The 16,061-nt window shown below is 36.6% G+C and overlaps 1 protein-coding gene across 3 annotated transcripts in view; it reads left to right on the top strand.

Moving 5' to 3' along the window:
• Positions 1–16,061, top strand: part of CDC14A (cell division cycle 14A) — a gene marked incomplete at its 3' end in the record, with an annotated part of 133,978 nt that overhangs the window by 7,160 nt on the left and 110,757 nt on the right. For all 3 annotated transcript variants that reach the window (XM_081025825.1, XM_081025826.1, XM_081025824.1), the window contains exon 3: positions 11,118–11,193. In XM_081025825.1, the coding sequence (XP_080881951.1) occupies positions 11,118–11,193 (76 nt within the window). The remainder of the gene's footprint in view (positions 1–11,117; positions 11,194–16,061) is intronic.

The raw sequence follows: 16,061 nt of genomic DNA, 5'->3' as shown, positions 1-16,061 counted from the left end.
GGATGAGGAAATGGACATAACTGTATACATTCACCAGTCAGTTCTTAAATGTGTGACCCACTAGAGTCAAATTTTGCTTTCTAGATCTTGATGTATTTAAACACTTGCTGTTTTGACCTCCTAGGCATTCACTGTGGGTAGTCGGTCATTCATCTTCATAAGGACAAATTGTTATTCAATTCTTTCAGTGTGCTTGAGATAAGCCTGGTGAAAGTGCAAAATTTAACCGAGGTGCTAAGGACTCAGTTAAAAGAGGGCGAGTCTTAATCAGGCAGCCTGAGAGAGGGACCAATGGGCTGAGGGGAGTCCAGCAGGGGAGCTGTCCACAGGCCAAGCTCTGTGCCAAGTCACCACAGAGCGGCTTATTTTGTTTGAAGTAAGTTCCTAAGACATCAGATGTTCTCATTTGTAAGTTCATAAACACATTCCAAAGCCAAAAGTAAATGACTTACTTAGCCACAGCTTAATATACTTTGGTGATTAAGGAAACAAAGAAAAAGACAATACATTTTTATGGGAAGTGAAAAAAGCATAACTTAAAACGTACAAGTGGTTGAAAACTGCTATAGAAGAAACTAACATTAAGATGGGATAGATTTTGGTACAGGGCACTGTGCTAATGCTTTGGGGACACACAAATACAGAAAGAAGGAAGTGAAAACAAATACAGTGCAGGGCAGTAGATGACAAACACTGCAAATGTATGTATTAAGAATCCAAGAAAGGAAGAGATTATCACTTACTGCCCAGGGTAATAAAGACTTCACGGAGTGATGTTTGAACTAGCTTTCGAAGGGTGTATAAGAGCAAAGAGTATGTTTTATGATCTCTGTGAGGACAAGTACTACCTGCTTTTGCTTTCCATTGTGTCCCTACAACCCAGTACAGAGCCTGGCAGAGAGATAGGTGGTGCTCGGGAAATTTTAGCTGAGTGAGTGAAGAATGAGGATAGCAAAAGAGAAGAGATTTCAGTGTTTGGGAATCGCTAGATACTGGTCGGTGAGGAGAAATATTTGAATGCAGAAAGGTCACAGGTCAGATTGGCAATGTAGTGGACTGGGTTGTGGGAAGCTTTTGGATCTCAGCTCTGCAGGTTTATGAATGACAGAGGGACTGCTCAGAGCTGTGCTTTATGACAATACCCCCATGGATGGGAGGTGAGGTAGCTTCTGTTAGCCTGTGGCAGGATTAGATTAGCGTTGTAGCAATTGGAACAGAAATGTCAGATGTTGGAGGGGCTAAAAAGTGCGGATTGACTGTATTTGGGACTGACTAGATGAGATAGTGGGGGGAGGAACTGAAGGTAAGTTCAAAATTTCTGGTTTAGGTGATCGGGAAAAAGTGACACTTTAAAGTAGGCCATGTATGTAAATCAGAAGGAGGAGCTACCTTTTTGTTGCTTTGTTTTATTTTGGATGTGGGGAGACAAAGTAAAAAGGGGCGTCTATAATAAAAGTAAAAGAGGATCTTTGTCTTGTGTGATCTTTAAGCAGAAAATACACAATGCCTGTCCTGGATATTTAGATATTTACTTGTTTAAAATCTAAAGAGGTGTGTTGGAAGGGAGATGCATCGGAAGGCTGATCTCAAGTTCCTTTCTGGCTCACTGATTTGAGTTGTCCTTTCTACACTTACGTGTGGAATTCATGGTTTCTTTAAAAGAATTTTTTAAGCTTTAGTTTCAATTTACTTAAAAAAAGTTGACTTTACCAATCAACTATATATTTCTAGGACCACCAAAGAACCATACAAAATATTGCTCTGTTTATTGAATGGATATAATATTTCCAGTACTCAACAACTTGGAAACATCTGGTAAATGATCAGAATTATTTGCAATTGACAGTGACTTCTTTATAGAAAATAGTTTGTGCGAGCTATAGTTTTTAAATAAAATGTTGCATTTATTTATTAATTTAATATTTTGGACTTAAAGATGTTCAGATCCTATTGATAAATAAGAATTTCCTAGTTTGGACTTGTTCTTTTGCTATAAAATTTAATTTTCTTTTGAGAACCAGAAAAGATGGTTTATTTCTACTCTCCTTGATGTGTATATTCCAGTCATAAATTTACCCAGTTTTGTCTGGGAGTGTGGCATTTTAGTGAGGCACCTTCCACAAAGATTTGGAAAATCACATCTTGAAATATTAAAGCGTATTTCAAATATTCAAATATTAAAAACTTCAAAATCAAATATCAAAGTTTTATAATTTATGGAAACCTTTTGAAAATAAATCTATATTTCTACCTTCTTAAAGAAGTTACTGATTAGCTTTTTTTCTGTGATACTCAGACTATTATTATGAATACAGTGGTTGTATAGTTTCACTGTAATTAAGGATAGTTTTAGGGGCTCCTGAGGAATAAAAGACCCTCTGCTTATGTAGCACACGGTTCCTGTTTGCTAAGCGCCTTATATCTTTTAACGGTTTTATTTTATTGTCAGTTTTTATTGATGACTAACTATAGTAGTCCCCTTTTCTGCGGTTTCGCTTTCCTTGATTTCAGTTACCTGTGGTGAACTATGGTCCTAAAATATTAAATGGAAAATTCCAGAAATAAATAATTGATAAGTTTTAAATTTCTCACTATTCGGTGTAGAATGATGAAATCTAGTGCTATCCTGCTCTGTCCTGACAGGGACAAGAATCATCCCTTTGCCCAGTGTATCCAGGCTGTATACGCTTCCTGTCCATTAGTCACTTAGTAGCCATCTCAGTTTTCAGGTCGACTGTCGCATATCATAGTACTTGTGTTCTAGTAACCCTTAGTTTACTTAATAATGGTCCCAAAGCCATTCATAAAACTTTTATTACAATATGTTGTTATAATTGTTATTAATGTCTTACTGTGCCTAATTTATAAATTAAACTTTATCCAAGGTATGTGCATATAAGAAAAAACAGTATACATAGGGTTCAGTACTACTTACGGTTTCAGGCAGCCACTGGGCATCTTGGAACGTATCCCCTGCAGACAAGGGGGACTACTGTCCTATGAGTAGGTGTGTTACTGTACTATGACTTTGTAGGTGCTGCTTACTGTCAGGTTAGCTTTTGACATTACTGTCAATGTAGCAGCCACTGATAGTTGCCTCCTCCCTACGATCTGTCTAATGAGTCTCATATACTATGGGCATAGAAACCAAACATCACATTTCATTAGCCTTTGGTACAAAATAAGACTAAGTATACTCTGAGTGAGACTGAGACTCTCTTATAAACATAGCTAAAGTGCATGGGTTTCATGGCAAGCATTAGAAGAAACAATATGACTTTGTTTTATGGCTTACTTGTAATTCTCCCTTATATTCCCGATTGAGATTTCTGAACTGGGGCTCCTTGTATAACTGATTTCTTGTTCAATATATTTCCCTTCCTTTTAAGAGAATGTGGAATTAATAAAGCATTTTCATTAGCCTTGGTGGTCAAATAATGGAATCTTTGCAGCTGAATTAATCTGAAATCTTCAAAACATTTAATGTTTTTTCTAAGGGTGAGAGAAAGAAAACAATTTACAAAGATCTCTTCTAGGAAGCTGTGAGTGGTGGGCTGGTAATATAGTGCCTTTCCTGTTCAGCCAGACCGTTCACTAGAGTCAGATGTTGTGTTTTGTTCCACGTGCCCTACAGCAGATTGCTGACAGCTCTAGAAACCCCAAAAGTAAAGGTTTAGGGTGATTTTAACTTTGCAAAACTCTCCGAATTGAGGGGCTCTGATGAAGAGAAAAGGATTTGGGGTGATGTATAGTTGGGGTAAGTCTTTAGATTGGGGTTATTTCTGGAGCAGGCCACATTTGGAACAAGCCAAGTAATAAAGATGCAGGACTGACGGTGGGCATGGGGTGCTCCTAGCCTTTCCGGGCATTAGAGGTGGACGATGTCACTGTTCCCTTTTCCCTTACTGTCTCTTTCTTCTTAGGTCATTCTTGCCAATTTTGTCTATTTAGTCTTATTTTGTACGCTAAGCTAGTATAATGTGATATGAGATCTCTCCCCATGTTTAACCTGGTGTATAGTTTAGAAGGATTCAATGGAAGAGGCAGTATTTTTGCAGTCTCGACATTTCCTTCATTTATTTACTCAATCATCTCTGTGGCAGGTGTTAGGGATATAATAGTGAGCAAATTTTAGCCCAGCCCTGTTCTTCTGGAGCTTATAGTCTAGTAGGTTGTAGGGAGGATATTAATGAAATATTCAGACATAGGATTATTTGTAAGTGTTTTGAAGGAAAGACCTATAATTCTTTGGAAGCACCTAACACCAGGAGCCTGGCTTGCAGAGTGCAGTAGCAGAGGTAGGGTTGGTGGGGGTGGGGGAATCATGCAAGAATTCCCTTACAGAGCTGAGACCTAAACAATAAGTATATATTACCTAGGCCAGGGAGGGTAAGGTGCAAAAGGCCAGAGACAAGAACTAAAAGAAATTGCTTGGCTGGAGCTTACTAGTAAAAAAAAAAAAAAACGGGAATGGTGCAAAATGAGTCCCCAAAAAGAGGAAAGTAGGGGCTTTACCACCCTGGGTCTCACAGGTAAATTTTAGGGTTTTGGTTTTAATTCCAAGAGCGCAAGACAGGTAATGTGATCATCGCCGGGTTTTAGGGTAATTATTTTCCTTTTCAGAACCTCAGTTGCTTTACGAAATGTGAGGAAGGCTGGTCTTTTATATACAGGGCATCGGTCATCATTTGTTTTCTGCCAAAGCCATGTGTGTGCTGCATAGCCTCTTGCCTTCAGCACCTGCCATTGAAAAAAGGGGTTAATTTACACTGCTTGAGAACATTTCTGTGGGAGTGGATTTTAATCTTATCAGTACATTCCTGAAGTCTCCTTTTGTTTTCTTTAATCTGAGTCTTGAAAGGGGTTGTTATTAATGACTTGCTTCAAAGAGAGAAGTCACAGAATTAGTACAGACCCTGATGCTGGAAGGTTCCTTGGTACCATCTGGTCTGTTGTTCGGCTTTTAAGGCAAAGTGGCAACCCTAACCCATTTTACAGAAGTAGCAGCTGAAGCCTTATGTGGCCCTGCTACTTGCCCCAGGTTAAGAAATATCTAAACCTGTAGAAAATTTTTGTAACAATTTATTTGAGCCAAACTGATGACAATTGCTGGGAAGCAAGATGTCAAATTCTCTGGATAATGACAGTTTCGCAGTTTTTTTTATGCTTTGAAGTTAAGGAGGGAACTAAGGAAGATTTCATGAGGGTGGGAGAAAGCAAGGTGGGGATTGGATTATGTGCCCTCTTGAGGGTGGTCATGGTTTATTTCAAAGGTGTGTTAAACTAGATGCACAAAAACAATGGACAGGTATTTCCTAAGGCAAAGATAAACCTTTTACTAAAAAGTTATATGCCTGGGCATGACTACCCACCATAACCTGCCAAGTTAGGAGTTAAGTGAGGTTACTTTCTGCAGAACCCCTTTGTCATCCACAGCACTGAGTGGAGAAGGGTTCCTCTCACTCCTGGTGTTATGTACCTGGACTGTCCCCGAAACCTAAACAATGTACCAAAGGACAGGAGTGAGAGTTGATATGGGGGTTCTCTCCTTCGTTTGTGATCTCGACAAGTGTCAAACTTTATGTAGGTAAGTAAATAGTAATAATATTAAGCATGCCCTGCCCTGACAAAGCTGCTTTCTGGTCTGTTTGTCCTCCAGCGGAGCAGGAAGCATAGTGAATTTCAGGGAGAAAGCTGTGAGGTTCTTCCTCTTTGCCTAAGAGACACTCTGAGGGAAATGCCTTCTATAACCAGACCTAACACCTTGAGAGGACAGAATGCTTCAAATAGGGCGAGCAGCCCTTGAGAAACATTTGAATTGTTGGATGGGTTGTCCAATATGGATAACTAGAGTCACAGACTCTTTAGACTCTATAATATGATATATATATATATATATAATTGCATAGGATAATATATGTAATAGTCTATAGTATATGTTATAATATATAATAGTCTGTAATACATATAATGGCCAGAAATGTGATGTGATATATGATATGACATGGCATGACATAATATAGCATAATATAATATAATATAATATAAATCAGGAAAGAACTTTAGAAGCCATCGAATTCAGCAGCTTCATTTGATAGATAAGGACATGTAATCCCAGAAAGGCTAAGACACCAGTCCAAGCACATTGAGTGATTGAGTTGGGACTAGATCCCCTTGCTTCCCAGTGGTTTTTAGTTTTCCATCAGATTCTATGTGACTGGTGTGGGACTGGGAAGCTTCTTAGATGAGCAGTCTCTCTTCCCTAGGAAGTCAACATCAATGTGACTGTGGTTTGTTATGTGTTAAAGAGCTTGAGCAAAAACTTGGACTGTACTTTGATCTTAGATTGGTGTTTGCTGAGCAACAGAGGCCTTTTTGAAATTTGTGGTCACAATTTTGTTGAATAAATGAATATTGCTTGGAATGTAGCTTATCTTTTTGCTGAGGAGTTGAAAATTTTCAGGTGAAACTTTTGATATGGAAAATAAGATACAACAATGTTTTATGCAATAATTCCTCTGGGAATGGACCCACTTAAATTAGAGTGTGCTTGAAAAACCGAACACAAAATAATGGGACATCATAAACTACATAAAGCTTGTGTGACATGCTGGGTGTAAGAAAAAGGCCCTGAGGCCCAACTTCTATTTCCCTTCCAATCTGTAGGACCAACACTGTAGGTAGCGGGTGACCCTGTGGGTAGTGGATGACGTGGGTAAACATTTGTTCTCATCCTTGGGTTTCCATTTATTTGTTTTCCCCAGAAGGAGATAAACCCCCTTCTCTTTCCTCCCTTCTCCACTTGCAAAGCTCTAATTCTTTTAATTTCTTTCATATAGAATTTGATTTTGGATATTTATGTTTATTGAATTAAAAGAGAAATTGACTGATTTTTCAGTTAGTAATTCATGAGTTTTGTTCTAGTGATTGATTAATAATTTGCCAACCTTACAAGAAGAAATTTACAAATTGGTAAGGGAGATTCATTCATTTGTTCACTCACTTATTCATCTGGAGGGAAAGCAGAGGGAACTCTGAAATAATAAAATAATATCTTTCATTCTCCTGCTTTGGTTCCAAGTTGCCCAAGTACATATTTTACACTTCCTACCACATTTGATTTATGTCAATTGGTATTAATTGATTTTTGTATTTTATTATTTCTCTCTAGCTAATGGTCTGCCTTATAAATGTATTTCCATTTCCCTCCCCCTCTGTCTAGGAAGATTCTCGCATAGAAGCATGTTGTTGGAAGGTGTCTTCTTTATTCATAGCACTTTATTATGCACAAAGTTAGTGATAACCCAGCAGGACCTGAGCAACCATGACCATTTTCCCCCCAATGGTTTTGACACTTTTAGAAATGTATTTAACCAGTTAGAAAACAATGTAGTTATATAAAACTATATTCTTATAAATACATATATATTTTTAGAGCTGTACATACTGTAGGAAAGGATATATAAAATGACCTGAAGATAAAATTTATTGACTTTATATTTGTCTGTGGCAATTCTGACATTTGAACATCTGTTCTAAATTGCTCTTGGCTGTGCAAAGGTTTTGATTGAATTTTTTAGTGTGCCTTGAAGCCCACACCTCCTTTTGTTACATATGAAAGCTAATCATTGAGTTTCGTAATATTGTGAGGTGGGAAACCCTTTGGGTTAAGATCACTTGTTATTCACCTACCTTTAACCCGGTGCTGTGGCCAAGACAGAGGTGTTACCCTCCTCACAGTAGCTACCTGATGCTCTTAGAACAACCTGTTTCTTTGAGGGATATTAAAGGAGGATGGAGACTAGATCTTTTTCTGTTTTTCTATCTGTCCTTTTCTGTTGTAGTTCTCAAACTGGCTAATTGGAAATATGACCCCCTTGAACCGAGGGCGATAAGAATTACCAGGGCCTAATCTCACTGTTGGGAAGTTTGTGGGCCCTGAAGGGAAGAACATTGTCTTCAGACATTTTATCTCTACCTCACTCATGGTACTTGGCAATTTCTCTAGTATTTTATAGTTATTTTTGTTCCTATCTCATCTTTTCATCTTGATCATTGTCCATCAGCGCAGAACATTTTCTGCAATGACGGGAGTTCTATATTTGGATTGTCCAGTTGGGTTGGTAGCCATTAGACACATATAGCTCTCAAAGACTTGAAATGGGCTAGTATAATGGGAGAACTGAATTTTTAATTTATTGAACTTTAATTCATTTAAATTTAAATAGCCACATGTGGCTATTGGCTAGTGGCTACCACGTTGGATGGAGCATGCAGATCAACATAAGGACAAGGTCTGTATTTGATTTATTTTTTCCTGTTTTTTGGGAGTATACCAATTTATTTCCTGGTATTTGGTGAAATAGCTGTGTTTGTTAACCGTGTTGCTTCCAAAATTATACATGGCTAAGCTGACTATGTTGTTAGAAACTGTACAGCTTTGAGTTTGTAATTGAAGTGGGCTTGTAATGGTTAGTATGAAACTGTTCAGATGAACTGAATTCTTTCTGCTTTCCTGAAATTTGTTCAAAGTGAATTTGAAAAGCTCAAATAACCAGAACTGAAAATGCCAGATTAACCTTAAAATTCCATTTATCAATATTTATGGTTAAGTAGGAAAACGCAAGGTATATTAGTCAAGCACATTGCTTCTGAAAACCCAAGGATGAGGAAATCTCTGTAATAGACACGAGTCTGCCTTAACCCATTGCCAGTAGGTGCTTATTTGTAAATTTCATTTTGGTTCTTTTGAGTGGATTCTTGTTGACAGGTCGTGGACTGGTCAGTAATTTGGTATTACAGGCATAGTTCATTTGGCTTCATGGGCATTTTGTTTAACTTTAGAAATAAATCAAGAACTTTTTATTTCAAATTATTGCAAGGTTCCTTTTTTTTTTTTTTTCAACTCTGTTCTTACTTTCATGAAGTCAGTGGGCAAGAACAGCTAATTTTTGGTGTTACCTGGAATATAAGTTCCAAAATATTACCACCTTGCCTAATGCAAATAAAACGTACAAGTTTAATATTCTTTATTTATGTAAGGCAAGTGACTATTGGCAGATTTGATGTAGTGTAATGATGTTAACTATGATTGTATAATTTGGGTAGTAGAAAAATGAAATCAAATGGTTCCCTCAAAATAAAAGTTTTTTGGTTTTTTTTTTGGAACTTGATATTTGGTAAATATATGTCTAGGTTAAATTGAAATTGAGCATCAAAATATTAATAATGAAGACTTATTTGTTGAAGTTTTATATTATGAGCAGGACATTCGTCTAAGCATATAAGGTATGAGATACAGTCCCTAAATGAGAGGCTTGCACTGCATTTGGGCAGGTAGGAGCACCATTTAAGAAGATAATTCATAGTATGTGACAGTATGTGTAGTGGGCAAAAAGAGTGGCTCGATGGTAAGTTCTGGGAACTTGAGAGAAGGGCATTGTTTTCTAAGGGTGGACTATAGGATGATTGGGCAAGGGAGAGGGCAAATTTAAATAGTAAAGATGTGAGATGAAGAAGATCTGGACTTGTGTTGCTAACGTAGGAATGGCAAAGGGAGGGAGAACTTAGAGTAGTAGCTTATTTGATATATGAAAATTAAATTAATATTTATTTGTTGCCCTACTGTGTTCAGAGTATTATGTCTGAGTGACGAGGAGAAGCAAAATGTTTTTAGTCTGGTGGGCTGATTTGAAGGGAAGACGGGTTGAGTTTTAGACGTTCTGAGTTCCAGATAATGGAAAGACCTATGGATGTGAGGTCCAGGAGGTAGTTGAAGATGGAAAAGATTGATGCTGGGTCTCAAGTTAGGAGCCATCTGTTTTCCATAGGGTTATCAGTTCAATTCAGGGCAGTGGATGATCTGCAGACTGATGACTGGATCCTGGAGGTGTCAGCGGGTGGAGAGATGGAGACAAGCCAGTGTGTCATGTGATAGAGAAAGTCCAAGGAGAATGAAACAATGACCACTGGATTTAAGATACTGGAGAACTGATAGCAATGTATGAGTGGGATAGTTGGAATTGCATCCCAGAGTACATGAACTTTATGATGAAGTAGGTGATAAATAAGTCAAATCAGGAAGTATAGGCCATATACGTGTTATGTTCATGTTGGTTCTTTCATTGGCTGTTTTTTAATCTTTTACTTAAGGTCCTGGCAAGGAGATAAGAGAAGGTGGAACTCAAAACTGTCCAGTGTTAAGAGGCTGGTTTCATAATTGGAGGTCATTAGTAGGATGAAACCATTAGTTATTTGGATTACTATCAATCAGTTATATACTGACCCTTATTCCTGAAGATAATTGAAAAAAATGTTTTATTATTTGTATTCTTTAATATTTTTCAAACAAATGATGTTTCTTTAATGTGACTTTAGGACCAAATCCCATCTATTTTCATGTTTTTGGAGACGTTACAAAAAACAGGCATTAGAATGAAGAGAACAGAGAAATATCTTCCAAAATTGGTTGGAGGCTTTCTTTAACAACTTCCTACAATATCTACCACTAATCCTCAATCTTCATCTGATGGCATGCTTCTACAGTTAGAAGGTTAAGAAGTACATAAAACAAATGGTAAAATGTATAGTTTGAGGACCAACGATGTGCTTCAGAAATGTATCCATGAGTAATTTAAAGATTATAATTAATGTTCAAGTAATCATAGACTAGGTAGAATAAAAATAATTTAAATATCAAAGTAGCATAGCCAAAAAGAAGGTAAGTACTGTTATAGGTTGTGTAGTTATATTAATTTCTCCCCGATAGGAAAGCCCAGTATTAATCCTGAATAATTTTTTTGGTGGTTGTTGGTTTATCTTTATTTGTTTAATTATTTTTTCTGTGTATTTCTCTTTTTATTTAAGTATAGTTGGTATACAATTTTATATTAGTTTCTGGTGTATAATATAGTGACTGAACATTTATATACCCTACAATGTGATCACCTCACTAAGGCTAGTAATCATCTGTCACCATGCAAACTTATCACAATATTATTGACTATATTTCTGAAGATAATTGAAATTTGATTGCAATTTTAGTGAAAATAAAAATAAGCATTAATGTTACTGAAAATTACAGTTTTACTAACTACATTTTTTTCCTTAAATCTCAGTTTCTATGCAGATTTTGGACCTCTGAACTTGGCAATGGTGTACAGATACTGCTGTAAACTAAACAAGAAGCTAAAAGTGAGTATTGTGGTGATGTTTATATTTTGGTATTGAAAATTTGGACTGTGAGCTCTGACCCACGGAAGGGCTGTGCACACACCATTTAGTTAGGGAATTTTGGTCTTCGGGAATTTATGTGAGCAGTTCAACCAGACATTGAAATTGATCCTCCTGATTACCCCATAAAAGGACATGTTAACCTCCTTCAGTTTTCAGGATGCATTGAAATATGAGCTGAATGAAGTCATTGGAATAGTGATCTAAGAAATAAAGCACACATCCTTTCAGGTTGTCATTAATGAGTCTATCAAATTCCCTCCGGGGATGATTTTTCTGAAAGCTTCAGGTCAGCTTCTAAATGTAGTTGCCAGGTGATGAGGGGGCTCATCACTGCTCAGCTAGAGCTCTGGAGCATCACCTTTTCTGCCTGATCAAGATGGAAATTTTTGTGTATTTCTTGAATGTTGTCTCTGTAGAGGTAACAGCCAAGTCAGATGGGCGAACTAGCAGCAGTAGAGCATGGACTTTACCTATTATGATAGAATGTAGGTCATACATTCAGTATGCATCTATATTTTTTATTTTACATGTGGCTGTTTTTTTGCTCTTAAATTCTAAGCATATATGAGGAAAGGTGACATCTACATTCCTAGTTTTGATAAACTTATTTCATCGCATAGAAAGAAATATTTTTCTTTTTCTTCTAGTTTTCTAGATGAGGATGTTAAATATAATGTTTCCATTTGAAAAGTGAATTGTACAGCATGCTCTTAAGGATAACCGCTAAACTATAATGCTCAGGTAGTTTACTCTTCTGCTGGGTAAATGTTCCTGGTGTGACATAGTGCAGTACCTTGTACACATTAGCTACTTAGTGATCATCTTTTGAGCTGATTGATTTTTATTGAATTTTGGTATAAAAGACAATCTATGGTGGAGAATTTCCTATAAAATGTTTTGTATTTATGAATTCACAAATTTTTGCCATTGATTTGAAAATGATAAATGGTCATGGAATGATGCAAAGAGACTTTTTTAGTCAATAATAATATAGTGTAAGATCTGTTGCAATCAACTTTTTAAGGAATTAATTTGTAAAGTATTGTCTGACTTGAAAAGATGTGTATAAATTCCTTTCATTAAACCAATCTGCACTTTTCAGAAAAGAAGCTACTACCCATAGTTCAGAAAGTAGAGTTGAAATTTTTGTAATCACCAAGGAAGCACATCATATCCTAAAAAGGATTTCATAGAAAAATATAAAATGGACTTTTAATGAATGAATTAACAAGGAAAGGATAATTGATGAATAATTGAAACCCATTTCTTCCTTTGGAGGACTTAGGAATTTCTTTGTTCTCTTGATTAGTCCTGTTAGTATGTAGTTGGTATGAACTGGGTATTATAATTAACAGTTTGGGAGCTGACTAATATCTGGAGTGATCGAAGAGAAAGGAATCATCATTAGGAAAATAAAATTTTTGGTCTGACTCAGTGTTCTACTTACAGAAATTACACAAGAGTAGATGGATTGAATAAGACTATTTCTACCATATTCTATACTGAATAGTTTGGGTAAGTGGATACATAGGCTTATTTTGATTTGTTTGTATTTATAAATGATCAGGTAATCTATTGGATGCCTGGACTGACATTTTTAAATTTAGTACAATTAGGGAGCACGCTGTTACTTGCTGAAGGAATACCTTTTCAAAACCTAAATGTTAGTAAATCCTGGGTTATCTCAAAGCATACCAAGTATTATAGAATCTTTATATAAGGAGAAAAAGACTGACTTTACCAACTTAAAGCTGCAATTGCTTCCGCCTTATGGAAATCTCAGTTTCTTCATCTGTAATACAGGGATTATAGAGCTCTCATGGAGAGGTGGTTAGGATTACATTAGAAAGTATATGTAGAAGACCTTTATAAATTTTAAAGCCCTGTACAGAAGAAAGTTACTAATATATAACATTTGTTGATTCTGATAGGAAATACAATACAGTTCATCAAAGTTTATGAACACATCCTCAGCCTCATAGCTATCATTTCTATATGAGAAACCTGTCTGATATAATTTTAGGAATTCAAATGACCATGTAGTCCAGACTCCTGATTTTATAGGTGCATTAAGGGAGGCACAGCAGAGGCATGTGACTTGACCAAGGCTGCAGGATAAATTCCAGCTAGATTTCAAGGCTCTTGACTGTATTCTTCATGCTCCTTCTCTCTACCTTTGGTGGTTGCTGCGACCTCTGGCCTATCATCTTCCCATGCTCACTCACAGCACTGCCTGCCTGACTTCACCTTGTCCCATCGTGGCCTCGAGGCTCCTCTGCCTTTTTTGCACCAGTGACTTACTGCCACTCCAGCTGCTTTGCTTCCAGGTACCCAGAATCCAGGCTTTATTTCATGCTTTGAATGTACTCTTTTTTGTTACATGCCTCCCACATTCTGTCTCTCGCCCTCACCCTCATGTAATCTCTAGACCTTCAGTCTCCCTCTCAAGTCCATTGCCTCTCTGCTGATGTCTCTTCCCTGTAGCCCACGGTTATTCATTGTAAGATCTTTGGGCACCTTGCTGACATATCTTTTGTCTTGTTTGCCTTGACAACTCCCACCCTTGACTGCTTTCCCAGTGTATGACTTCATGCAAAACTTACTGATTCACTAAAGATTGCAGTACCTCTGCCACTCCCAGCCTTGCACTTTGCCACAAACCACACCACTGCTCCACACAATTGCTGTGACACCAGTCTCACTGGAATGCCCTTCCCCTCTGGTTTAATGACTCCTCGTTCTTTGAGTCCTGTTCAGGCACCATCACTTCTAGGAAACTTATCTTTGTCTGTCTGGACATGGTTGGAGGTACCTCCTTTGTTTTCCCATAATTCTCTGTGCAGATCTCCATTACGGATGAATTATGATTACTACCTGTTTGCCTCTGTCTTTCTCACTAGACTGTGAGCTCCTAAAAGATGAAGCCATTTCTTATAATTTTGTGTTCCCAGTGCCTAGCACAGGATCACCAAATGCACAGACCTTATCATGATCCCTTTGACTTATAGGTTCTCTTTTATCCTTTTGCCTCTAGAGGTTTACATCCTTGATAGGCACTGATTTCTTAATTCTTTGCTATCTCACTTTTGCTTTCCTTTACCGAAATTACTCTAATAACATTTTAAATAACAAATCTGATGGTATTTACTTGGTCCTCAAACTCCTTTACTTCTCTGATTAATTTGGTATTATTTTAACCAATAACAACTTTTTAGAATTCTCCTATGTGGTTTCCTAGCTCCTTTAGGCACATTTTATTTTCTACTTTGGAAATTTTTTATATCTTCCAATAAGGTTTTTGTGATTTTCCCCTTATTATCTGATGCCTTATTTAGATACGTAGTATTTTGCAGTGCATTCTATTCCAAACCCAAATTTATTTATTTATTTATTTATTTTTTCTTTTCTTTTTCTTTTTTTTAAATTTATTGAGGTGACATTTTTAGTCCAAATTTATGTTTTATATGTCAAAAAATATTTTTTCAAGTTGAAGATTTGAGGTGTCGATTTATTGCTATTTTTTTTTGTTTCTGTGTGTCTATGTCAGTAGGCATTTTGTTCCCAATGGCTGTCATTTTAATTATATTGATTAGAATGGAAAATTATCCATTAAACATCTGCTTGGATTAAAAAACCAAAAATAGAAATCGTCATCACTAATAAAAACTTGTTTCTTATTTTACACTATGCTTTAAAAAGTTTAAGTATAAGAGGTATGCAGTAATATATTGTAGTTTGCTATTTCTGGTCAGTCGTTACTGTAATCAGGGAAGGAGTCAAAAGAAGGAAGAGTTATTGAAGTGAGAACAATTTGTAAAACTTTGTATGTTATTTAATGTAAAATATCATAATGATTGATAGACTAGATCAACAGTTCTTAATCTGGTATTTCAAGGGATCTATAAATTCCTGAAATTATAAGTCAAGTTTTGTATATATTTACATTTTCTTCAGTGAGGATTCATAACTTTTTAACAGGTTCTCAAAGGGATTCTTAGCACAGGCAATGCTAAGAACATTGGGCTAGAATATAAAGGCTTTTGAAAGAGAAGACTATACTAACAAAAGACAAAGAAGTAGTACTTTAAAAATCAGAATATATTCTTCAAACAGAATACCTTCTTCTTTCTTAGTCATTTAAGAAAATCTTTTAATTACTAATTCAATAATCTGAAAGTTTTATAAACATAATGATTCAACCAGCTTTTTCTGAAATAGTTGATACAGTTTTAACTGTTGATTTCACTTTTCCTCAGAGAAAAATAAAACCCTATCCTGGGGGGCAGGAAATAATCTAAGAGTATTACTGAAAAAAGGGGACATTTTCTAGGGCAGTGATTTTTTTTTTTTTTAAATACCTGCTCTGATGAATCAACAGGACCATTACAGTAATCTTGAGGACTATTTTAAAAGCTCTAAAAGAATATTGATGGAAATGTAATTTAAAATGTACAAAACATTCCACATAGCCCTTTCAGGGTAAAAGGAGAAGGAAGGAGGGCATGGTGAAATGGAGGATTGTATGAAAGCACTGAAGTACCTGGCAGGTGGTGGGGCCTCAGAGGATGTCCTTGTTGCTGAATGAAATCAGTGCAGTAATCATGCTTGGTAACCGGGCACCGACCACGGTATCAGGTGGTTGTACACAAGAACTCTTTTGATATAATGATCAGACCACCCTCTTATTGTACCTACAAAGACATGTCGAGATTGCTTCATGAGGTTATCTTCTGTTTCAGGTTCATGGGCTTTGGGGGGAAAAAGAAGCAAGCTACATTCTGGAGACAGTTCATGTAGTTTAAAGAGGTGTCAGAGATTCTAATGCA

Source organism: Rhinolophus hipposideros (assembly GCF_964194185.1).
Source record: "Rhinolophus hipposideros genome assembly, chromosome: 19".
In the NCBI taxonomy this organism is placed as follows: Eukaryota; Metazoa; Chordata; class Mammalia; order Chiroptera; family Rhinolophidae; genus Rhinolophus; species Rhinolophus hipposideros.
This window is presented reverse-complemented; position numbering and strand designations above follow the sequence as displayed.